This window comes from Lepidochelys olivacea (genome assembly GCF_965140295.1).
Source record: "Lepidochelys olivacea isolate rLepOli2 genome assembly, chromosome: 3".
Lineage (NCBI taxonomy): Eukaryota > Metazoa > Chordata > Testudines > Cheloniidae > Lepidochelys > Lepidochelys olivacea.
In genome coordinates, this window is record NC_140413.1 from 167,963,180 (window position 1) to 167,988,193 (window position 25,014).

General features: G+C 40.8%; 1 protein-coding gene and 1 long non-coding RNA gene across 2 annotated transcripts in view; one reads left to right on the forward strand and one right to left on the reverse strand.

Annotated features, from left to right (window-relative positions):
* LOC311517848 overlaps nucleotides 1-6,212 on the forward strand; it is a 62,082-nt gene extending 55,870 nt beyond the window's left edge. The window contains exons 2-3 of the long non-coding RNA XR_014710807.1: nucleotides 2,499-2,576; nucleotides 6,085-6,212. This is a non-coding gene — a long non-coding RNA (uncharacterized lncRNA). The remainder of the gene's footprint in view (nucleotides 1-2,498; nucleotides 2,577-6,084) is intronic.
* Nucleotides 6,059-25,014, reverse strand: part of DTL (denticleless E3 ubiquitin protein ligase homolog) — a 33,025-nt gene continuing 14,069 nt past the window's right edge. The window contains exons 11-15 of the mRNA XM_084623040.1: nucleotides 21,572-21,684; nucleotides 16,111-16,200; nucleotides 13,462-13,600; nucleotides 8,351-9,213; nucleotides 6,059-6,811 (exon numbers count right to left, since the gene is read on the reverse strand). Of these exons, the coding sequence (XP_084479166.1) occupies nucleotides 6,743-6,811; nucleotides 8,351-9,213; nucleotides 13,462-13,600; nucleotides 16,111-16,200; nucleotides 21,572-21,684 (1,274 nt within the window). The 3' untranslated portion in view covers nucleotides 6,059-6,742. The remainder of the gene's footprint in view (nucleotides 6,812-8,350; nucleotides 9,214-13,461; nucleotides 13,601-16,110; nucleotides 16,201-21,571; nucleotides 21,685-25,014) is intronic.

Genomic DNA, 25,014 nt, shown 5'->3' on the forward strand with positions numbered 1-25,014 from the left:
AAAACAGCTACAACATTGCAAACAACTAAGACCTAGACATGAGACTTAACATTTAACTGCCCAAGTCTATGCTATACAACATCAAGCCATTTTTATTGCTACTATTTCCTTTCTGATATACAACAGTGTTTCCATGATGGTTCCTGGGTACTGCTCCAGAGTCTGTCAGGGACTAATTGTCATGTCTTAGCAAATTCCTTTTAGGTTAGGAGGAAGTTTTCCTAATGCCTTGTTTCTCCGAATTGTACTTCGATACTTTACACTTACATAGTACCTTTCACCTAACAGTCTCAAGCCATGTTACTTAGGTGAATAACCATTATTGCCATTTCACAGGTGGGGAAGCCAAATTACAGAAATCAGTACGTAGACCTCTTGGCTCCCACTCCCTTGCTCTTACTGTTAACTAATGCAGCCTCCCTGGAGTAAGTATCTGAAAGGGAATTTTATTGTCTACTTTCTTACCTGTGTCTTGCATAGAGTTTGTTGTTGACTTTAGTTTGATTCTTGCATGGCCAGGCATCTTTCTTGTCTACTTCACATGAATGTCAGTTACCCCCTAACTGCTTCATTACTCCTGTCTTAAAATGATTGCACTTTAAGCTTCTCATGATGCAACTTTTCTAACTTTGTTACCTACCCACCCGTGACTACACACAAGTGCACCTACAGCAAAATGCAGAGCCTGCTCAAGCATATCAGGGCTTGTTTTATTTTGTATCTGTCACATGGTGTTTTTGGAATCCATTGGATTTCATAATCACACTTGATAAACGCTCTCCCCCTCTTCCCTCAGTATATCCAAGTAAGTTGGTGACATAGAAAATAATGGTGACACTGAATAATTCAAGAATGTGGTGTGACAATATTTGCTAAACTCATGTCAACACAGAAAGGCCTCCTGGCCTACTTTGTCATTGCTGTAACATACAGAATGAGCCTGGTTTAGAGTACTACAGGGAGGTGGGGGGTTATTTGATTACTATTAAATGATTTTATAGATGCAAGTTAAAATACTTCTGCAAGAACAATAATAGAAAAATAAACTGAAGTGAGGCTTTTTCGCAAGGATGAAACAATTGGGAGGGTGAGAGCAATGAATAACAGGAATGTCTTGTTGTGTAGGCATAGGTATTGCAACAGAAGAATTCTATATTCTGCTAGGTCAATTTGGCCTTTACTTATTTAGATATATACAAACTAAAGGGCATACTTATCCCTGTGCTCAGAGCACCCTCAGCATTAAATACATGGGCAATAGACCTCCCATGCAACTAGGCAGCAGCTATGCGCTCTGTGATCCAAACCAAAAATCCTGGATAACTAAAGCTTCACGACCTAACTATTCACCTCCTGCACTTTTTCAGACCAACATTGGGGAAGCAATTCCCAAGCTGTAGGACCCCCCAGGTGACCTGCCAGCAGCTCCTTCTCATTTATACCAGTGGCACCCAGCCGTGGTATTATGGCAGGGGGAAAGGGGTGGCCCTCAGGTACTTCATTTAGGCCTTTAAACTGCTAAATACTGAAATATCCTCAAACTATTTAGTTCAAAGAGAAGGTTAAGAGGTGATTTGATCACAGTCTACAAGTACCTACATAAGGAAGAGATTTTCTGACAGACAGTTCTTCAACCTAGTAGGAAAAGGCAGAATGATACTGAGTGGCTGGAAGCTGAAGTCAGACAATTTCAGACTAGAAATAAGGTACAGCTGTTTTAACAGCAAAGGTAATTACCCATGGGAACAACTTACCTAAGGATGTGGTGAGTTCTGCACCACTTGCAGTCTTTACATCAAGACTGTATATCTTTCTAGAAGAGGTACTACAGCTCAAGCAGAAGTTACCGGTTTGATGCAGAAATTATTGGGTTCTGTGTTATGCAGGTGGTCAGATTCGATGATCAGAATGGTCCCTCCTGGCCTTCAGAATCTATGAATATCTGCAGAAGCTTGAGCTAGCAGGATCTTTCAATAGTAATCTATTCATGGCATCAGACTGAGAATTGTTTCCTTAACTTGAAAAAGCAAAAAAAAAGTTTGCATAATTTTAATAGATTTTTGTTCTCTTTAAAAACAACCAGGTGGAAGTTTAGAAATGAAATGTAGTTCCCAAGCAGAATTTTGGTTTCATCTCCCTAGGTTCGTGCTGCTTCAGTATTGTAGCACTCATTGCTACAAAGCTACTGGCATTACTCCTCACCCCACCTCCCCTTTTCAAAGAAAAAAAATCCCCTAAGTGAGTTTTGGGTCTATTCCCTTTAAGCATCCCTTTAGACAAACTACTTTAAAATAAACTATGGAGGTGTGCCCCCTCCCATCCTTGGGACTGGCTTTATTCGGTCACTTTTTTCTACAATCTCTGGCTTTTTCCACTGTCTAAACAGAGCACTGGTTATGGTCAAAACTACTCTATGGCTATTCCAACCCCATGAAAGAGATTACTGAGTAGCAAAACACCTTCTATGCCCAAAATCTGATATTTGATCTATCTTGCAGGCTGGGAAGTCAAAGAAATCCAAAGGAGGTCAATGAGCAATAGTTTTCTGCATGATGGCACAAAAATGCTACACTGGGGTAAGAAGTCATTCATTTATTTTACTGAGTGATTGAAAAGAATTAGAGGCTGACAATTTACCTCTCATATAGACAAGTGCTCAAGTCAGCATTAAAATGTCTTGAGCACAATAGACCTGGGGACAGAAAGACTCCCAAGCACTGCTTCCCACCTAGTGCCAATGGAATCTACAAGTCTTTCTAAGGCTTTATCTTGAGAAATATTGAAAGATCAGAAACTTTTGGAAGAGACCTCAGAATGCATGTGACTGCAACAAAGGGACCTCTCAACATGGTGGCATATGTGGGTGTCTAATGGATTCTCATGGCAAATTCCTGGTTGGAGAATGCTTGTTTCCAAAGTAAAACTGTATCATACAATTAAATTCCCAAATACAGAACAGGATAGATAAAATATGAAATCCTAGGTTCAACAATTCAAAACATTCATATGGGAACAAATTAATATAACCAGCCAGAAGAATCTGACACAAACGTTAACAGGAAAATGGACACTAGTTCCAACAGTTGCAATAAGTAGGGAGTCTTAAGAGGGGATGCGCATCTGAAACACAAAATCATTGCCAGCACAATTATGGGTCACGTGTTAAAAAAAAAGCCAAAATGATTTAGGCTTTTAAGTCCCATTTTAAAAAGTGATTTAGGTGGCACTTGAAAATTTTACCTATAGTCTCACTTAGGCATTTCTGAAAAAGTTCTAGTTTCCCAATGATGCAGGAAGCACATCACAACCTAAATTCTTGCAAATATCTTTGCCGCATTCAATAAAATAGGGGTGCAAATATTCACCAATACTACAACAGTATAGTTCTGAGAGGTGACTTACAGAAATCAATCTCTAGGGAAAAGGAAGATACAAGGAGGACTGGCCAAGGTATAATTAAGAGGCCAGACAGCTCTGACTGGACGTATGACATCTGCAGCAGAATTCCCAGCATGAAAAAAATGGCAAAGACTGTAAGGCACACCCCATAAGACTGTTGGGAAGAGAATCAGCACTCCTGTAGGGAATGGAGGAGAGCTAGAATACTAGGATTTTGGAATTATTTATTATGGAGAATTTTTAATTTGTTTTTTTTTGTGAAGTCTGAGGCTAGAGAGTATTTGGGGATCATGTAGGAGAAAACCTGTTTTCGAAATACATTTGGTTCTGTCAAGACAAGCAGGTGGGTTCAGTTGCTTGGGGACATACATATTAAATGCTTGAGCAGATGCCCCAGGTAAAGACATTACTAGTTGTCTTAAACCACATTATGCAATTCTCCGCAGTCTGAAAACAAGAGACTGTCACATCACAAACCAAGTGATTCATATGAACGATTCCTTTCTTATTCCCCTGGAGCCAAGCTTTTTGTCAGGATCAGACTGTGTCACTTTGACTACATAAGAATAAGGGATTGAGTTATGTTTTGTGTCTTCATAGTGTTAGCCAAATTGATTTTATGTGCTTGAGGTAAGAAGCTGTGCAGAGCTGCTATGAAAGGAGAAGGGTTCTCACATTCCCACTGAAGATTATCTGACCAGGTATTTTGCCCATTTACACTTCTAAACCCCTGAATAATCAGCTGAGGAGTAGAGATGAGTAAGGATTCAGGTGTGGGAGTTAGTCCCAGAAGTGGAAGATATTATGAAAAGTATGAGAGGGATTCACTTCAAGAGGACCAAAATTTCACCCTCACCATCCTATCCCCTCACAACTGTAACCTCACAAAGCTGGGGTTGGGGGGGGGGGGACACCCATGGAATTTCTGTGAGGGTTTATACTTGTTATGCAGCCTCCCTGAAACCACTGGTAATACAGAGTACAAATCAGCAGAGTTTGGTTACAAGTGTGTAAGATACTTAGCAGAACATTAAACTGTCCTATTGCCTTTAGTTTGCCCTCTATGTTAAGTTTCAATTCCTCCCACCCTTTAAGGTCAAGTTTAATGGTGAGCTACTTTTGAACATCAAAGTGTCAGGTTTTTTTAGTCTTAGTTAGCTCAAGATATTGGATTGACTCAGTTACCACTTAAAGATCTCAATTTTTGAAGCAAGGTTTCATATATGGCTGAAATACATTTTACTTGTCCCGTTTAATGTTAGTTTGATATTTCTCCAAAGCTAGATGGCTGCTGTCAACTTGAAACTGAGTCAATGTTACAAAAATTAGAAAGTAATTTCAGGTTCTATACCTGCCTTTGAGTCCTCCTGCCAACAGCGCAGTTTTACCATCACAATTTTTTTTTAAAAACATAGTGTATTTCTCTCCCTCTTTGCTGTGTAAAGAGAAACTGGCGATACAGGGCTCAATGAAACAGAGTACTCAAAAAGAAAAGGGAGTACTTGTGGCACCTTAGAGCCTGACACATTTATTTGAGCATAAGCTTTCGTGAGCTACCACATCGGATGAAGTGAGCAGTAGCTCTCAAAAGCTTATGCTCAAATAAATTTGTTAGGCTCTGAGGTGCCACAAGTACTCCTTTTCTTTTTGCGGATACAGACTAACACGGCTGCTACTCTGAAACCTGTCATTACGTCAGACTACATAAAGTGCTTTCCAATGCACACAGTAAAATATAATTTTTTTTCCTCTAATCCATTTCAGTTATAGAAATATATCACTTAACATTAGTAGATGCAAAAGTTTCAGACAGAAGTGTGACTTAATTCTATTGTGTTCCTTTAAATAACATTCAGTAGGTCTGCAATCCTGAGGCTTGAAACAGACAGACTTTCATAGATTTTTAAGGCCAGAAGGGACCACTGGATCATTTAGTCTGACCTCCTGTGAAATACAGACCTTAGAATTTCAGCCAGTTACTCCTGTATTGAACCAGTAACTTGTGAGTTAGTCATCATTAGCGTAACATATCTGTTTGAATTCTATCTGGCTCATTACACCTCAGTGTCCCTTCATTACGTTTTAGCACCAGCAAGAGGTTTCAGTCTGAACAACCAGCAGTAATGACAAAGAGCTTTAGCTGCAGAATCCTGACCTCTTTTGGGACAGCCTACCATAATCACACTACCCAATTATATACATTATTCTCCAATCCAAGCCTTTTAAGCATTAATATTAATATTACAACCTTAACTCTGTAAAGTGGATTTTTTTTTTCCTGCCTCCAACATCAAGACAGTTATGCTACAATTTACATCCATAAAAGGTCAATAAGCTAGTATGGACTGCTTTCTTCTAAAGCCAATTTTGTTTGGGATAGACTATAATCTGATAACTTCTAACCGACCTTGACGATATTTGATTTAAAAGGGGCGATCAGGCTTCCAGCCTCGACAGCCATGATCTCCATGGTTACAAGACTACCATGGGTGTCCTTGGGCTAGCAGAGGCAGGAGTATGGAAAGCAGTAAACTTGGGAGGTGGCAGGAGAGGGGAATTTTTTTAAAAAGGAGGCAAAAATGCCCTTAGCTATGCTGTATTTTTTCCTCACACAGCAAGCACCACATGCAACACTGGAACAGTAAGACAGACACTCTGGAACATTAATATGTTTTGTATTTACAGGCAGTTAAGTCGAATTTACAAGCTTCTTTGCCGAAATGGGAGAGTCATTGTTATACAAGAGGAACAAGCTGTAGAAATATCCTTTAGCAGAAATGGTGGCTCCCGTCTATCTGCAACAGTTTCTCCACAGCCATCTCTATTCAGCTGCTATCAAAAAGAGATGGTATGTGTTTTGCCAAGATGTGATTTTGAAACAAAAGTTTCAAGATCAGACATAATGAAACAAATATCAACTGACAAGTTGTATTTGACAATGTTAATAACACACATCAAAGGTCTCTTTCCAGAGATAACTAGAGCATTTCACAGATGCCATGTGCAAAAGAACTCATGGGAGAACATTTAACTGAGTGACGTATTAAAAGCAAACATATATTTTAAAATCCATCACCTACTTCATGTTAATGGCATGTGAGTCTCCATTAATTAGCATCCTACATGTTTCATGTTCAAATAACTTGAGGCTACAGAGTGTAATAGATTTTATAAAAGAATTTAAAGAACAAGAGAATAAAAAAATCCAGCTTTATTAAGAGCCAACAATGCATTGGCTAATCCTAGTGTCTTCCTCCTTTTGTGTTGCTAAATCCACTCTTGGTAGCATCAGTGGTGTGTCAACATCCAGGGCTACGGTTTCTTTCAAATGCAGCATACTGCACTAGTCATCTTGTGACTTTCGATGGAAGTACGTGCAGATCTTCCTCATGGAAACTGAAGTGACTGCAACCTGGAAGAGATTCAAGTCAAGTATAAACATATGTATTTGACAGTAGATGCCCCATCTAGTTCTTCCAGGTTAAACTCTGCACACACCGTAGAAGTCTTTTAAGCTTCTCCCCTCCATAACTGCGACAGCTTGCATATGTTGAGGAGCTGCCAAGTTACATACTGTTAAAAGGACAACCATTATGTTCTTTGGAATAATTTGTATGGCTTCTGGGACATTCAGATCCTATTTGGAGACAGGAAACATTTGCTAAAATCCTGGCGTTACCCTACTGCTCTATGAGAAGAGCTAGGGGCTCTAGTTCTTACCCTGTCTCCACCAGATACAAAATTTCATAGATTTTAAGACCAGAAGGCATCATTATGATCATCTAGTCTGACCTGCGTAACACAGGCCACAGATTTTTCATTTGCATCAAGACCAATCTGTGGTAGAGCTGGAGAATGTTGTTTAGAAAGACATTCAATCATGAAAGGACTAAGCCTCTGAAGTGCATTACTGAATAGCCTGTATTGTTAGCACTCTATGAACCCAAGTGCTGGTGTGAGACAAAATTTAGGTCAATAGGAAGCAATTTTACCAAGATAAGCCCCAGTCATGATGACAGTTTCAAAGATTATTTGTAGCCCAAATTATATTCTCCCATCAAATTTCAAATTCTGGTGTAACTAAAGATTGTAATAATCATACCTCAGTTATCAGTTTTATAAACAAAGCTCAGCGGTCCTCTGAAAACTAACTTTGGAAGTTACGGGCATCATGGGATTCCATGTGTATTGATTCAATGACAACATGCAAATTGAGAATTTGCTCTAAAGCACAAAAAACTCCTCATCTGCCAACCATTTTAACCGCTCTGCAAACTCACCCTAGGATCTGAAAGTCAGGCTGGGTTCCTGCTTTCTTGCACAACACAAGTAGTAAGGAGTCTGCAGGCCAAGTTCTGCCCTCTGACAGTTGTGCAATCCCTTTGTTTTCAATGGTTTTTCCACAGATGTAACCGAGGGTAGAATTTAGTCCCACAATTGTTACAGACGTACAAATTCTGTTGATACAAGAGCTAGAATAAAATTCAGCTCATTTTCTCCAAAAGCTGGGTTGGGTCTGCAGTGCTAGTGGGGGCCAATCTATGTCACCTAAGTGGGCAGATATGGCTGTGAATACATGTAAGCAGCAGATCTGTCAAGTAAGTGCTGCTGTTATTTTCAGAGTAGAACTGCGTTGTAAGTGCCAGTGTCATAGACAATGAACGCTTTCCAGTACTCTGTTCTAAATCATTTTCAGATGAGCAACATCAGTTCTGCTTCTCTCTCCCAAGACTATAACATCATTACCCTGTATGGCAGAGATACTGGGGCTTGTTATATCAGATTTCCCTTCCTTCCCCACCCCCTCCTCCCCCAAGCAATGAGGTCTGATGATCCTTTTGATACACAAGTTAACTGCTTGCAAATGGGAGTTGTGCAACACAGCAAGAAGAGAACAGAACCCAGAGTTCAACCCTTTCTCTGCTGTTGTAACCATGCCTAATCTACTTACAGGTCCCGATGGACTGGCTGCAGTTGCTGCCTCTTGTCTTGTGCTGGGACTCCGAGAGGACTGGGGGCTGTTACCTGACGCCTTTTGGCTACTGGCCTTGCTAGTCTTCAGCTTCTCTCCCATTGCAGACAGCCAGTTTTTTCCCCCAGGTGAACTGTTCTCTTTGTCCAGCACATCAGCCCCTTTCCTGCAGGAGTTCTTTAAAGGAAAAGGGGGAGTCTGGAAGCCTGCCTGATTAAGAGGGCTTTCAGGAAGGGATGGCTCCTTTGGACTTTGGCCACCTCCTTCAGTTCCATTATTCAACTCAGCAAGGCTCAGACAGTCTTCATTACCGGCCTTTTGGTCTGCTGCCAAAAAGCACAAATCCAGCCTGGATTTTTTAGCCACTGGGTCCAGCTCAGTCACACAACTGCAGCTTTTCAGACACTTCTGCCCCATGTGATTTCCCTTGCTGGACTCCAGCCTCCTTTTGGCTCGCTTCTCAAACCGTGAATGTGGTTCTACGGGAGTGCCAACTGCCACTGGAAGACCCTGTGTGACCTCTGCCAGAGCTTTTCTTGGAGAAGGCGTCTTTGTTCCCATCCCAGGTGGAGAGGCGTACGGAGTCCTGGTAACCCAGTGTTTAATGGACATCTTGGTGGAAGATGTTGGTTTGGGAGAAGGGCCTAATATGGCTTCACTTTGCTTCGCTGGAGTGTGGGCCTTGACTGTTGGGGTTTTGAGAGAGAATGTTGGAGTGTTGGTAGAAAGAGGAAGGTCCCCGGTATAGTTGGGAGCACAAGCTGCTGGCCGTGGTGAGGAAATGCATGGGCTGCCCACCATGGAGACTTTTGCAGGAGTACTCTGAGTGCTGACTGGTAGTACTGATGGAAGAGAAACAAAACCGTCACGTGAATTACACAGTACAGCAACAGCAAGTGAAGAGAGACAGATTAAAGATAGGCCTTAAAGAAGCCCCCAAAACTCTGGGACATTCAGAATCTGAATTTAGCAGCTTACCTATTTGTCTAATGCTCCCCATCCCAGATCTAAACACCTCTAAGATCCCAGTGATTTCAACAGCAGCAGAGTTAGGCCAATACTGAGCATTTTTGAAAACTCTACAGAACACAGGATGCTTATTTGATGGCACTCGTCTACCTCAGTTGTAACTGGCACCTCTTAAAAGAACTGCAATCAGAGGACTAAAATGGACAGAAGGATCAAGACGTATTTTAGTCATTGACCTTGTCCAGTGTAATCTGGCCTCCTAGGATAGCCGCAATGGGAAGAGAGGGAAGCATATTTTAGAAAGTGCCTCAGCCCAGTTATTTTTTTTCCTGAGGACCAATCTGTACAATAGCTATAACTGCGTCAGGATTTAGTGCACTTAGAAGTTTTGTAGATGTGACCTGTATCCCTGTCGCTCACTTAAAACCCAGAACTGTCCAAAGCTTTAGTTCAGTTATGGGGACATCATCAGATCCCATCTACACTACCATTTATAAGTGGTTTTTAACCAGGTCAGGAAACATTGTAACCCAGTCCCACAACTAGTTGTCAGGTAGATGAAGCCTTAGATTAGAATGCTCTCCATTATGGATAATTGTCCCAACTAGGCTTTGACATTCGTACACCAATAAGATAGTTAAGGTGGGAGCTAAGAAAGGTTTCACTTTACTCCTACTATCCTTTTGCTGGAAAATATTCTGCAAGGAATAGATTACTGGGTAGAGGTCAGTTATTTACAGTGCAAAGGGACAGGCTAGAAATTCCCCACATCTTGTACGAGGTCTTAGATTCCAAGGAAGTAACTGATGGATTGGTTGCCATGACAAATAAGTGATTTTTTTTTAATAAGCAATTTCCATGTACATATAGCACAGTGGCTATTGAAATCATCAGCATGTTATGAAATAAACTGCATATAAATCCATCTACTCAATTGCGTGCCCACTTCTTACATTGTAAAGCAAAGCATAGTCATCAGTGTTTATAAGCTGTACACTAGAAATCCCACAATAAATCTGAGGGCAGCACGCATTTAAGCTACATCTCAGGCCAAAACAAATCATTAATTAAGTTGTTTTTTAAAGAGATATTTTACTTTGAAGAGAGAGGATGTACTAATGTGTGTCCAATGCCTGCTTTTCAGATGCTGGAATGTCATGTATCTGAAGGAACCTTTTTGGCCTTAAACTTGAGGTGGTACAATTAAATAAGGCAGCACGTTAGCCACCTTAAGCACACTGTTTCACCAAGGAGCAAAAGGGCTCTAAACATTTGCTGCATACCAGGGATTTAGTCTGAAACTCTTAATTCTCAGCATTAGCTGTTATGTGGTAAAGTACTTAATTAGGATGCTGAAGTCTTGTGTGAATGAAATGCCATTTTTTTTAGAATCTTGTACTTACTTGTGAGATGTGCATAGTGTAAACACCTACATAACTTCTCAATAACACACTATACATAAGCTTTTTTTGATCCTTATCCTTCCTGAAGACTCTCATATTATATTGCCCAATACTGTCTCTGCACCTTTAAATTCATGTGCTGAGCAAACAGAGTAGAATACAAATGTCAACCACTTTAAAGCACAAGGTGGAGTTAATTATTCCTTCCCCAATGATATTTATTAGTCTAGACTGAAGCAAGTTATTATGAACTCATAGCAGGGTCACTGCTAAGATTTGGTCTTTTAATCTTGGCCTTAATGAGCACTTACTTACAGGACTATATTATCTCAGCTGGAGAATTAATTGTACTTAAAATGTAAGCTCTTAGATGTGGAAGAAGGGTAGTAGTGATCTCAGCAACCCTCTCTCACTAGTGATTAGCTACAAATTTCATACATGAGAAATGTGGGGTGATGAGCTGGAAAGAGGATGTGGCTGCCCACAACCGTGGCAGACTTAAAAATATATTCTGGAGTCACTACCTCTAGAAAAGTGGAAGCTATCTTGATTTAGATGCTGTATTGATGGGGATGATGAAAGGTAGCCTGTAATTCAAATGCCTGTGTTCCAGTGCTGGGAAACAGAACAGAAGCAGCAAGCTTTTTTGTAGCAGTTTGTGCACCAGTCAAACATTCAGACCTCAAATTCTGTTAACAAGTCAAGTCTATTGCCATTGATACCACTTACTGACATTCTGCAAGGCTGTTATTTTTAACACTGAGTGCAAGCCTCTACCAAGCTACCAGTCAAATGATGTATGTATCTGTAGGACTCAGACAGATAAATGCACAATGTATACGAACAGTGGGGATTTCTCTCTCTCTTGCCCTCACCCTATCAAATTTTTACAGCAACATTATGGACTTCAAGAATCAAAAAAATCACAAATTCAAGGTACAGCCCAGGTCTAGCGATTCTGGTTACATGAAGTGCAGAGAAATTAATATCACTTAGCAAATTGACATACATAATTTCTCAAGGGAAGGAAGCTGTGCTTGCTGCATGCCACAGTGCAGGTCAACAGTCAACGCACAGCCACAACTTCACAATTTGTTCCATTTAAATGGGTAGGATGCAATCTAGATTTCATCTAAGCAGTCCTGAAATGCTGTTTGGTTAGCCAACTATGAATCAGTTTGCAGATAGCTCCCGTATTCTAACAGCATGTGTTTTGTGTTCAAAGAGCCAAGGTCAGCAGGAAGCCTGCTGTTGCATACACAAGGTCTGTGTGCTTCCTCTTCCCTCCTGGGTTGTTTTAATGCATAGAAAACAAGGAGAAATGATATTTTATCTAGTGTAATTGCCAAATTCGATTTGTAAAGATCCAGGGTACAGGCAGCTTTGGGTTTTCAAGCTTCTTGACAAGACTAATGTCCATATTTATTTCTCAGGGAATAGAATGTGAAATAGTTTCTCAGCAGCTCACTGAAACGAAGTGCATGAATGTGTGTCGTGAGCAACTACGGAAGAGAGCTGGCACTTACCCACCTATTGTCCCGCAAGTTTCCTGCAAGACAGTTACGCACTGGCAAAAAGTTAATTTTTATGTTATCCTAGTATGGGGGATTACAAAACCTTCCACTTGTATTTACAACAATGAAGGTGAAGCACATTTCGAAAGTCAATGGAGGGAGATGGACCAACACAGGAAATGACACCAAACAGCCACTACCAACTCAGTTTTGGTCCAAATTTTAAATATTTCTGTATTTCTGATACAGTTATCTTCATATTCCACTTTGCTGAGGGGTTTATTCCCCTTCCCTTTTCATTTCAACCATACACTAATGTGACACTTGATGCATGTTCAACACAAACTAAGTTAGCTCTCTGATCCAAGACTTCTCACACATGGTTTGGGACGTGCCAAGAGACTGCCTATCCTTCTATGGTCCTGCAGCAGTTTGGATCAGCATTGCAGCTAATGGACCCTTCGTTTCCTTGGTGAGGACTCTGGCAGGGTGTTTACAATTAAGTTCTAGACCAAAACATGACATGCTTGGTCTCACAGAACCCAAGTCTGTTGACATTCAGGGGATACTGCAAAGCCTATCTGATCTCCCAGGCTTTCCAGAAGGGGACGGCATTTATTAACTAATCCTAACAAGTTGATGGGCGAGGAGTCTCCATGATTTATTATTGGTTTATTTTATAATATTTGTGAATAGATTTCCATGTACACACATCAGTGGTGAAAGAATTGGTGCATTTTAGAAAGCCATCACTGAACTGCACATGTCTGGGTCTTACAGTAAGTACTACTGTATTGTGCTGGAACAATAATTTACAGCAAGACAGAGTCAAATGAAGATTACATTTCTAATGGAATGTAAGAGTTTAGAAGCAGGTGTGTATAGTTCTGGAATGTTGAAAAGGCACCTTGTCCTGTAGAAAGTGAGTGCTTTGTTTTGTTTAAAAGCAAAAAGAGAGGAAGTCAGTGTTATTTAATTGAATTCATCTGCTGGGCAAGAGGAAAATTTCAAAGCTCCAGGGCTGCATATGCAGTACCAGCCCTTTACTGGATGGTGCGTCAGGCCTGGGAAAATGCATGAATTCACATTTCTAAAGAAATGAAGAGCAATAGCCAAGGGGAAAGCTTTTCCTGAACCAGTAAATACACAGAATTCTGAAGTCCTCTTCCTATGTTGTGGGACAAAATACCCCTAAGGGCCTTACCTATTCCATTTTGCTCTTCTGGTTTCTTCTGACAGACCCAGCCTACCAAGTTGACTTTGCCTGATGTCAGTCTCTCCTTATCATAGTCACGCCGTAAGCGCCAAATCCTCACAGTGTTGTCATCAGAACATGTGGCGATCTACAGCATAAGTCAGTAGGTTAGGCCACTGTGAAGCCAGGTCCCACTGTCCCTGGCAAATCAATCCAAGAGAGTTGGTACTCTCAGCACTCCGTGCCAATAAGTGTTCTGCCTGGAGTCCTCCTTGCCCACTAACAAATAGGTAAAGGAACTGCCAGCGAAAAACAAATGCTGTCTAATTACTGTACCAGAGGAAAAAGCTATCTATTTCCCTTGAATGTGATCTGACAGGAGAAAGCCTCCATCTATCCCTTTTATGGCAAAGAAATCGCAGCCTCCCCATTTGCTTTGTGAAGATTCTGTGGCAGGCAGCCATTTGCTCCACAAGTGCCAATATATACAGTATTTGTTTATTGACATTTCAGTAACTCAGTAAATAATAGCAGAAACCCAAACACAATCCAAAGCTCATGTTCCAAGAGGAAACAGACAGCAGAAGATAAGAATTCAACGTTTTGCATCAATGTCCAATGCTCTTTCTCTCACTCCTCACCTTTCCTTGTTTGGGGACAAACATTTGCCGTGTTCTAAATAGGTAATGTTGGAACAAGGACAAATGCTGGAATTGCGTCACTAAGCAGTCTTTGCAGACTTTGCCATCATCCAATGTCAGCAGCACTTGGTACAGAAAAGCAAGAGACAGGACTAAAGTTTAGGTACAGCAGATCCCTATATAATGGCAAGTTGCTCTTCCAAATAATCAATGGAACCTGCCCAGCAAGCATCAGAACTTTTATTAATCTCCCTTTGTGCTGTGTACACAGTGATGCACCTGGGAATTAGTGAAAACAAAAAAGAAAGAAAGAAAGAAAGAAAGAAAGAAAGAAAGAAAGAAAGAAAGAAAGAAAGAAGAGCTAAGGCCTATGTGCACAGTAATCAAGACGTCTTTCCTCTGGCCTCCCCAACACCAACATCAGCTCTACAAAACACTGCTGGTAGGCTTGTCTTCCTTGCCTGGGGTTCAGACCACATCACTCGCCTCTTCCAGTCTTTCCATTGGCTCCTCATCTCCTCTGCATCAACTTTAAGCTTCTTGTCCTTGCATTTGAGGACCTGCCTAACCACCACTCCTTTCTGAACTGCCTTTGACTCCTTTTACATTGGCCCAGATTTTAATGCCCTGTTTGTTTTCTTCTCCCATGCTACCATGGCCAGGATACTGGACCTGATGGATCAGAGGTCTCATCCAGCACAGCAATTCCTATGCCACCCCTACAACTGGAAAGTACTTCTTGAGCTTGTCTGCAAAGCCACTACCCGATCCTAATTCAAATCCCTCCTGAGGGCCTACTGTGATGCCTAGAGAAAGTAGCTGATTAACAATGGTGGGCAGAGGGGCAACTGAAACTGCCAGCAAGAAACTCTATGGGACTCCTCGGATATCATAGCTGTGGGAGGGCTTATTCCTGATTTGGAGATAGACTGGTCCCTTAACCCTACTCTCCATGCCAACAATTCCCTCCCCTCCAGTGATGGCCATATGGGGGAACCACTAATGCTGACCCTTGCATTTTCATTAAGATATGGTTCAGGACAGTGAGGCTCTTGGATTTAGCATTGAATTAGAAGTCATGTTGACAGACTCCATATGGCTTATTGAAAGAACAGACATTAATGTTCTTTCCATCCTCCCACTAAAGCTCTCAGCGCACTAGATTTGCAAACATACCAGTGGACAGACAGCAGACGACATCAACAAAACTCATAAGCATATGAAGACCTTGAAGAAATGGCTTCAAATTTTGCCAGGATAACATTTAGATTAATCAATAATCAACAAATTTGTTAGCATAACAATTTCCATCAGGAAAGGCCTTCATACATTTCCAGGAACAGACTTTTCCAAGTTACTAATAGTTATCAAAGGACTCAAATTACTTGAAAAAATTCAGTACAGCATCATATTGAATTCACTTGAGGATTTGGTTGAAAATGTAGTGCGGGCAATGTGGGTTGATGCCACAAAAAATGGCCTCCCTCCCAAAAATTAAACATTTTCGCAAAAAACATTTTTATTTTCTTGAAATTTTCCATTTCTCACTCAAAACTTTTGTTTACCGTTTATTGCTTTTTTGTAGCAGAATTTTTTTTTAAAGTAATCACCAATTTTGACTGGTTGGCTTAGTCATTTGGTAGCTTTTATCAAAATAGAAAACTTTTTAAAAATGAAAAAATAATTGAAAATTCTGATTTTTTTTAAAAAAAAATTTGTGGAATATTTCAAAAAATGAAAAAAATAATCTAGACTTTAAACTCACAGCACTAAACCGTCTTAGGAATTTTCATGAAAACATTTTGGATTAGCTCTAACTCTATGTGAAGGGAAGAGTGTAGCAAGCCAGCTCATCTATGCCATTTTCTTTTCAACAAGGCTTTCTGTACAGAGAAGATTCCACCCCCGGTCAAAATACCCCCTCAAGTTTTGTAAAACAAACACTACCGTGGTCACATCTGGTCCTTCATTCATTGGTTTCACAGGACATTCCAAAACAGTTTTTCTAGAAACTAACCTTAGTGAAGTCTGAAGGACACCAGGCAATGGAGGTAACCTCTTGAGAATGGCCAAGGAGCATCATGGGAGGAAGATGGGGCTCAGAAATCTAAAAAAACAATCCACAATTTAAAATCAGTTGGATTTCTGCATCAAAAGCATCACCAAGGAAGGCTCCACTCTGCTGAAGTAGAATACTATGGTGTGTTTCATCAAGGATCTCAAAGCACTCTACAGTGAAATAAGCTTCCCAACACCCCTCCGAGGTATGCAAATATTTTCCCCGTTTTGTATAGCTCTCAGGCACAAAGAGATTAGAATTGCCTGCTTAAGGTCATGCTTGAACGTCTGTGGCAGAGTTGAGAAGAGAACACCGATCTCCTTAATGCCTGTACTTTAGTCACAAGCTTATCCTTCATGCCTAGGTACAGTAGAACTTCAGAGTTACGAACACCAGAGTTATGAACTGACTGGTCAACCATACACCTCATTTGGAACCAGAAGTACACAATCAGGCAGCAGCAGAGACCAAAAAAAAAAAAAGAAAAAAGAAAAAAAAGAAAAAAAAAAGGAAATACAGTACAGAACTCTGTTAAAAATAAACTACAAAATATAAAGGGAAAATTTAACAAAAGATTTGACAAGGTAAGGAAACTGTTTCTGTGCTTGTTTCATTTAAATTCAGAGGATTAAACGCAGCATAGTAAAGTTTCAAAGCTGTATTAAGTAATGTTCAGTTGTAAACTTTTGAAAGAACAACCATAATGTTTTGTTCAGAGTTATGAATGTTTCAGAGTTACGAACACCCTCCATTCCCAAGGTGTTTGTAACTCTGAGGTTCTACTGTATCTTGGAAAGTATCACTTATTCCCAAGAATTCAGCACAGTCTCTCTGGATTTATTGAAAACAATGCTCCACTTAGAACTGAATGGCTCAAAGCAGGGGAGAAATCAATTTCACACCAATGACATGAGTAAAAGTAGTTACTGGCAGTTACTTAGTAGCCTATGTGAAATAAGTTGGTGGCCTCAGTCCAGTTCCTCATGGACTTGACAGCCACATCTAAAAAACACACCCTCACAATTAGTACCCTATTGGCAGTCTTGGCAGAAAGGCAAGGGACTGAATAAGCTCTAAGAACAAATTAGCATTTTGCTCCTAGAGGTGAAGCAGCTGGGTCAGGGTGGAGTGTATTGACAGTGCCTGGGAAAACTTGCTTAGGACTTTCTGCTATACATAGGACTTGTCTCCAGGGATGCACAAGCACATTGCTACATTGAATAGCACGGTCCATTTAAGGTTCCAGAAGCTCCTATTGGGAGCAAGTTTGCCTACTCAGATTCTATGCTGAGTAGAAGGTGACATTTATAAAGCAACAGGAAGACTTAAACCCAAGACCTATTTCAAAAAGGAGCTGAATTTGGTAGTTTTCTACTTGCTTCAGAGCTAGTAGTTCATGTAGTTGGCAAGTTCCAGTGTGTCTTCCAGCCAGCTAACCTATAATTAACTTTACAATAAGATAGCAACACAGTCAAGGTTCCTTGGAAAAAAAAAAAAGGTTATGAGTCCATACAGTACACACACTGATTAAACTGAACCCCAATCTGATACACCTTTCTCCTGACCTACAACAGCACCAATCTTTATCACAGCTCATGAGACCAGCGATTAAACAGAGACTGACTTAGCTGAGGCTAATATTAGCCCTGCCACAACCAAGCAAGAGCAAGAAATCAGATTTAAGGTTCTTTTTATTTTGCAGACTTTCAGCAGGTTTCCTGAAGTTATGAGTCACCAGTAGCAATGTGACATTAGATGTGGGATTTGCTCTGATGACTAAGTAAATTTAATAGATTCTTTAGCAAGTGGGAAAAGGCGGTTTTATTCACAGATTTACAAGGATACATGCAAAATATCAGGGAGGGCTTCTTGTTTCTTGATCCATTTCCTTTTCTTGTCAAACTTTGATTTCTTGCCATGGCAGCCTGAAAAGCTGTAGTTAAGATTCTTAAGCAGAGTATTTAAAGTTTGTCTGAACTAAAGTAGTTCATAACAGGCTTTTTTTTTTTTTTAGTATGTGTATGGCATGCTGGAGGCAACCACTTGACTAAATATCTATTAAATGCCCTGTTGAGAATATAACCTTCTCTGCCAAAACATGCAATACCATGGAAACTAAAATCCCATTTAAGGAATAAACTGAAGGAGTTCTTAGTACAGAGAACACCTTAGTTTACATTTAATAGATTTTTACTGCGTGTAGCAAGACATTTAATAATCCTTGATTACTGACAAGAGGGTAGAAGGAGAGAGTTATTCTCCCTGGCCAGATTCTGCTCCTGTACTGTTTTCACACTGATATAATTTAACTGACATTGATGAAGCTATACATAAATTCCACCAGTGTGAGTGAGATGAGGATCAAGGCATTTGTATCTGAATGGTTCTGCCGGGGGAGGGAGGAACAGTGCACAAACTAGGTTGCTGATGCTTTATCCTCTGGGTTCTGGTAAAATCAGCATCACAGGTGCTTTGTTCCCCATATGTTATTATGTCATTAGGATGCCAAAATGTACATATAGGTATAAAAACAGATAGGCAAGTAGCTATCTATTGGGATTCAGGATATGTCTTATATTATGTACACATCAAACTGCACAGGAACATATGAAGCGTGACACTAAGTCAGACCAAGGGTCCTCCTAATCTGGTATCCTGTCTGCTCTGACAGTGGCCAGTACCAGATGGTTCAAAGAAAAGTACAGTTATGGAACCACCTGGCTGTAAAGGAAGTTTCTTCCTGTTCCTGGTCAGTTAGTGGTTCAAAGTAAGATGTCCATTTTAAAATAAATACTTTCCACCCCTACCCTTAATGCTAAGCTGAATGCAAGGATTCTTACAGATGCAACTTATTACTGGGCCAGCAGTTACTTTTCTTGAAGTGCTTACTACATGCAAGTGATGTCACATGCTGAAACGTGGAACCACAAGATGCTCCTTGTCTGGTCAGCAATAACCTCTGTCCATGGCATTTCCTGACCTAGGTACAACATCCCACTCCTGATCAAGAGTCTCCTGGAAATGTCTTGGGTGGACAATGTCCTCATTAAATTACCTTTTACCTACCTCTGAATTTGCACAGACAGTGCCTCTTCTCAGAACACCCTCCCAGTTTGAAAATATGAGGCTAGCCTTTGTCTCTTTTGGCAGCTCACCTGTATGCTTCTCAGAGCAGCTGGTCATATATTTTCTACAGCACTGATCATCTCAGTAGTATGTTTACATCAAAATCAATAAAGTCTGGCAGCCTTCAGGGCACAGGAAGGAATCTGAGTAGGTAGAATTTGTGATAAGTTTTCGATTGTCGGCGTAGAGAATGCTACCACTACATAAAGTAGCCACAGGGTTAACATAATAATGGTCATCTGACCATCCTTCATATATTTGTTTTAATTAATGTTTGGCATCCACATGCTACAGCACTGGGAATTTTATAAAAATAAACAGATGGATTTTAAATCCATTTTTTCTGAATTTTATGAAGCCCTTAAATATTCCTGTGCTGTTCCCAGCATAGTTTCCAGGGAACCTTTATAAAAACATGGACTTGAAAATGTGCAATGCAAGATGACACAGCCTGTTCGCTGGATAAGCCTGGTACGTTATGAACCACTGAAGGGCCTGGTGTGGATAAGCCTAAGTGGATACCTATTAGTTTTGCTATGAAAGCAAACACATCACTGTGGCACTGCTACTCCCAAATAAGCAGCCACGAACCTTACAAGAACGCTTCTCTCAGACCCAAAATGGCTACGAGCCTGAGCCAAGACTGCAGTTGTACATACTCTGAACTCCTAACTTTGCTTTTATTTCCAAACCCATCATGAAAAGAGACCAGGCCGGGAAAGCAGGTCAGATTCGATTTTAGAACAACTGACTTTGCCAGTGCCTGATATTAGAAGGTACATACTGAGTTAGGCGTGGGCAGGAGTGAAAGCATCACATCAAATACATCATTTGGTAGTGAATATGAGTAAACCAAGGAATTCAGAAGTGCTCGTGCAAGTGTGTTTGAAGCCAATTGGCTGACTGGATATAGGTCAGGCGGGTCACATTTAAATAGCTCTCTCTTATCCCCTGTAAGGAGATGAATTTTGCCTCTGAGGAACAGAAGACAGTGTAGAGGTTGCACAGTGCCATGAAAGGGTTACTTGGGGGAGGGGAGCTGGCAAAGGGTTTGGACACGGACCACAATATTAGAGATGAAAGTGACGATTCATCCTAATGTGGATTAAGTTGTGGTTGGTACTTAAATAGGTTCCTATCTATTGAAATCCACCACCACAGGGCAGCTGCCAGGATAAGAAAATCCAAGTAAGAGAACTATAACTATACAGAGAGGGAGGGAGGTAGGTAGGGGTGTGTGTGTGTGTGCGCAATATTGATCAGGGACGGCAGGAGCTTCCTGCATGAGAGTGGCTGCGTTTAGGCCAATGGTGCTAATGTAAAATGGAGACAGCAATAACAATTCTAAGATTGAGAAAAAAAAGAGTCTCATGGCCAGTTAAGACGCAGGATTCCAAATTCACTGATTTCCTGCTCTTACAATCAATATGCTTCTAACTTTACCCCAGGAACACTAGTATGGTATTGAAAGACATCCCAGCCAGAATTCATTGCAGCATTAAACAGCATAATCTGAAGAGTTACACAAAAAACTTACACAAACAGTCACCTAAAGATTCTACCCATTTGTCTCTTTGTCTGAGAATGCCTCTCTTATCCACGTTCCTGTGTGGATGAAACCCCACAATCCCTCCCCACACGACACAGCGAGGAACAGAACTTCTCTCATTTTGAAGGCCCTGCTATTAACATGACATTTGCATTTCCTACACATCAGCTAGAGATGCCAAGTGACTAAGCTCCTCAGCTGTCAGCCAACATTTCAGAATTTTGCTGAAGGCTCTGGCTGAGCCCTTGCCATAATACAAAGGTTTTAACTATTGCAAATTAAGCATGAGAAAAAGCTATGTCTGAAGCAAGAGCTTATGAACTGGAAAACAAAAGTGCCCCTTAAAACAATTAAGCAGTTAGACTCCACTAATGTGTACCACTGCTAAATATGAACCAAGAACCTTCTACCTGTCATAGCTGCTGAATAAACAGAAAGAAGATTTTAATGCCCATTAAAGCCAGATTAAGATCAGCAACTTGCAATAATCAGCAGTGATGAGAGACATAGTGGTGGCGGGCGGTTAGCTCTGTTTTACATTAATAGTTACATTCAAGTTTGACAGCTGTATACTCTGGGCACAACATGCAAGAAACTAAGCCTGTGCTGCTTTAAATGGGACCCCTCCTCCCCACTCATCTCCATTCGCTATGTGAATGTGGAGAGCAAACAAAAGGAGAAAAGGGAACAGTTCTGGGCCATCAGGTTGGGGCTTTGTGTCTGGGTTTCTTTCAAGTGTCTCACCTTCCAGATGTAGGCACTCTGGTCGCTTGAGCCACTAACCAGGAACTGGTCATCTGGGCTAGTGCTGGACTTGACATAAAAGGTGGAATTCTGGTGTCCACTGAAGACTGCCACTGAGACAAAAAAAAAGTAATAAAAATAAATAAACTCAGAACAGAATTCTGGAGTTCACCTGGTTACACAACTAGGGCTGACATTACAGGCTTTTCCTGCCTGTTCACATAGCTCAAAAGGCAGTGGTTATACAGACTCCCTTGCTTTAGGGCCTGAAGTTTCATCTACTAGCTAGCAGAGGGCACCATTCCCTTTTGTTATAAACTGACCCCTCCACAGCACAGTGGTGCAGTCATCTAATAGCTTTGTTAAATCCTCTCCTTCCCGTGTGACAGCTCCAGGCAAAGACCTCCTCTGGGCCAAGCCCAGGCCCCTCAGTCAGCCTCTTTGTCTCCTATTCTCAGGGCCACGAGTGCAGCTCTCTGCACCACCCCCAAAAGAATGGGGAACCCAGTAATTGTTGTTAGCTAAAGACCTGGCTTCTACTGAAACAGTGGAGGAGGCATTTGCTCCTCCCCCTTCTTCCTGCCAGTGCTTTATTTCTTAAGGAGAATATGTGCTGGCTCAGAGACAACAGTCACTTGCCTATTTTTAAAGTCTCAGTAACACCTCGCCTGAACTATTAAGCCTTGAAACTACTGCTCTGAATAGCTGCAATCCTTGGTATGCCAAGAACCGGAAGTTCCAGCAGCCAACACGGGAGCAGCACACAGATCTAGAGCACTCGGCCACTCTGCACACGGGCTTCTTATCAAGGTAGAAAGGGCAAGTTACCCAATTTAGCATGATGTGTGACTGAGGCCCTCTGCCAACACTGGCATACGGAGCTAGGAAGCGAACTGTGAACGTCGTGATGTCCGATTTACAGCAATACAGTAAGAACTTAGAGTAGCAGTTTAGCAGGTGTTTAGTTACCATGAAACTAACAAGCTTTTCAATTAATTGACCAAAGCACTTACAAATACAAACAAATAGAAAGGTATTTGTTTGTATTTGGAGTATTTCATGAACTTGCATTTACAAAGGTCACCACACCTCGCTGGATCCTGTGGCTCTTGCTAGCTTTTGGTTCAATGCAGTATACAGAGTGACAGGCTGCGGCATGAGCTTGCATGCTGGCCACAGGGACAGATCCCACTGAAGAGCCATTTCCCTACTTCCTCCTCCAAATTAAAAGGGAACAGAATTGATTCAGACAGAGCTACAAAAAGAAAAGCAACAGCAGATCCTGCTGGTTTTCTAATTATTGAAGTGAATCTGCAAGAGTCTGCTGCCCTCTGCAGGGCTCAGAATAGGATCGACACATTCTGTTGGGCTGAGAATTCTTTGAAACAAAAGTGAAATGTTTTGCAACCAATAATATGAAATCAAGATTTGCCTCCTAATGAATACAAGTTAATAGAAGCTACTGACTAAATTCAAAAGCCAGACTGGAGACTGTCCTGTCCCTCTAGGACTAGCACTGAGTGCATAATTGATTTTGTGGCTGAACTGAAAAATGCCCCAAAAATGTGTTTAATTTCACACCAAAACTGATTTTTTTCAGATTGTTACCAAAACATACAAACCAAACAAATTTTGTTCAGCTTGACTGGAACCATTATTTCAAAACAAAATGTCAGTTTGAACCAGTTCATTCTGAAATGAAATCTTTAAAGGAAGAGCTGACTTTTCCCATTTCCCACCCCTCATTTTTTACGTGGCCGAAACTATTTGCTGAATTCTACACCAATTCAGGAATAGTCTCCCTGAAACTGCATTTGTCTGGGAATTTACTATTCAACTGAAGAAATCTGCCCAGCTCTATTTATAAACCTTATACAGGAATTATAAATTATTTAGTTTTTGTATAGAATAGGTAAGTTCAAGGCTCTATATAGACATTATCTAATTAATCTTCCTTGGGGATAGTCATCAGTGTCAACATCTCCATTTTAAATACAGGGAAATGGAGACAGAAAAATGGAATGACTTGCCTAGGGCTGCACAGCAAGTATTACTAGAACTCAGACTTTCTGTTCATAGTGCAGGGGTCGAAAATGATCCAGTGTAGGGAAAAAAATATAAAAGATCCTTCTAGACACCTCCTCACCCAGCCTCCCAATCTTATGCCCTCTCTACAGAAATGACTACTATTTAAACAAAACTATACCTAAGGATGGCTGTATGGAGACAAGCTGAAGATAAATTAACATGATGGTGCTGTTGCTGGTTAGTTAACACTCTCCCCCTCCCCCCGGCAGTCTGTACGTTCATTAGCACAGAAATCTGATGCGTGATTTTTCTTCTCCGAGTGGCCAGGTTTGCCATTCTTATGTTTCCCCTGTGTTGTGCTGTTGAAGAGGCAGGATTTAGGTATTCCCTAAATACCTAGGGAAGGGAATTTCCTTCAGGAGGGCAGCCTGGTGAAAATGCTTCCAGAACTGAGAAATAGCATATCTGACATCAACAGCTAATCTGGTAATATTGAGAACTGCCACTACTGCTCAGTTCTGGAAGCATTCTCACTGGGCTGTCTTCCTGAAGAGGGTACAGAGTGGGGCCTTGTTCTTTTGAGTTCTGTTGGCAGAGTGACTAAGAAAAGTCTCTGGAAAGTCTCTAAAACAATGCCATTGACTGGGCTACATCTAGTAAGAAGTGTCACTGCTTATTGCGGTGAAGCATTTGTCAGTCTCTTACAGAAGCAGCTCTGTGCATCACAATTCATTAATCACTGTGTTAGCATAAAGGTCACAGAGGCACAGCCAAAGCCATCTGAAAAGATAGTCTGGATCCCTGCTGAAGACCTCATATAGTGTAGGAGTGTTCTGGGGACTGTTATAAAAACTCAACTCAGAATGGTGATGTCTTAAGATCTTTTGAGACAATTTATCATCAGACCACATGCATTTCTGTAGAACTGATCAATGAAATTGTTTTTAATTGTTCACTTTATTAATATAACTTCATAAGTAAAGTTTTATGAATGAAACTACATTCATTCATAAACCCAGGTACCCCAATAACTGGCTAATTGAGTTTCACTTTCAATCCAATTGCTGCTTAAATCGCTGAAACTTACACTGTTTCAACATTGTAACTTCTGCTCACTGTTTGCCATTCGTTATACTTGTCTCTATTGTAACTCAAACTCCATTTTAAAATGCTCACTCCATTTTGTAAAAGCTTGCTGCAACCTTTATTTTTGCAAAACCCTGCTGTAATCTTATTAGTTTAGTTTAGATATGTGAATGAGGTATGTATAGATGATGGAATCAACCTCCAGCCCCAGCCTCTCCTGATGAAATGAAGTGTAAACACCCAACAGCTGAAGATGCAGACAACAGCCCTGACAAAGTAAGAGGAATCCACCCTCAAAAGAAAAGAACAAAAGTACATTGAAGAAACAT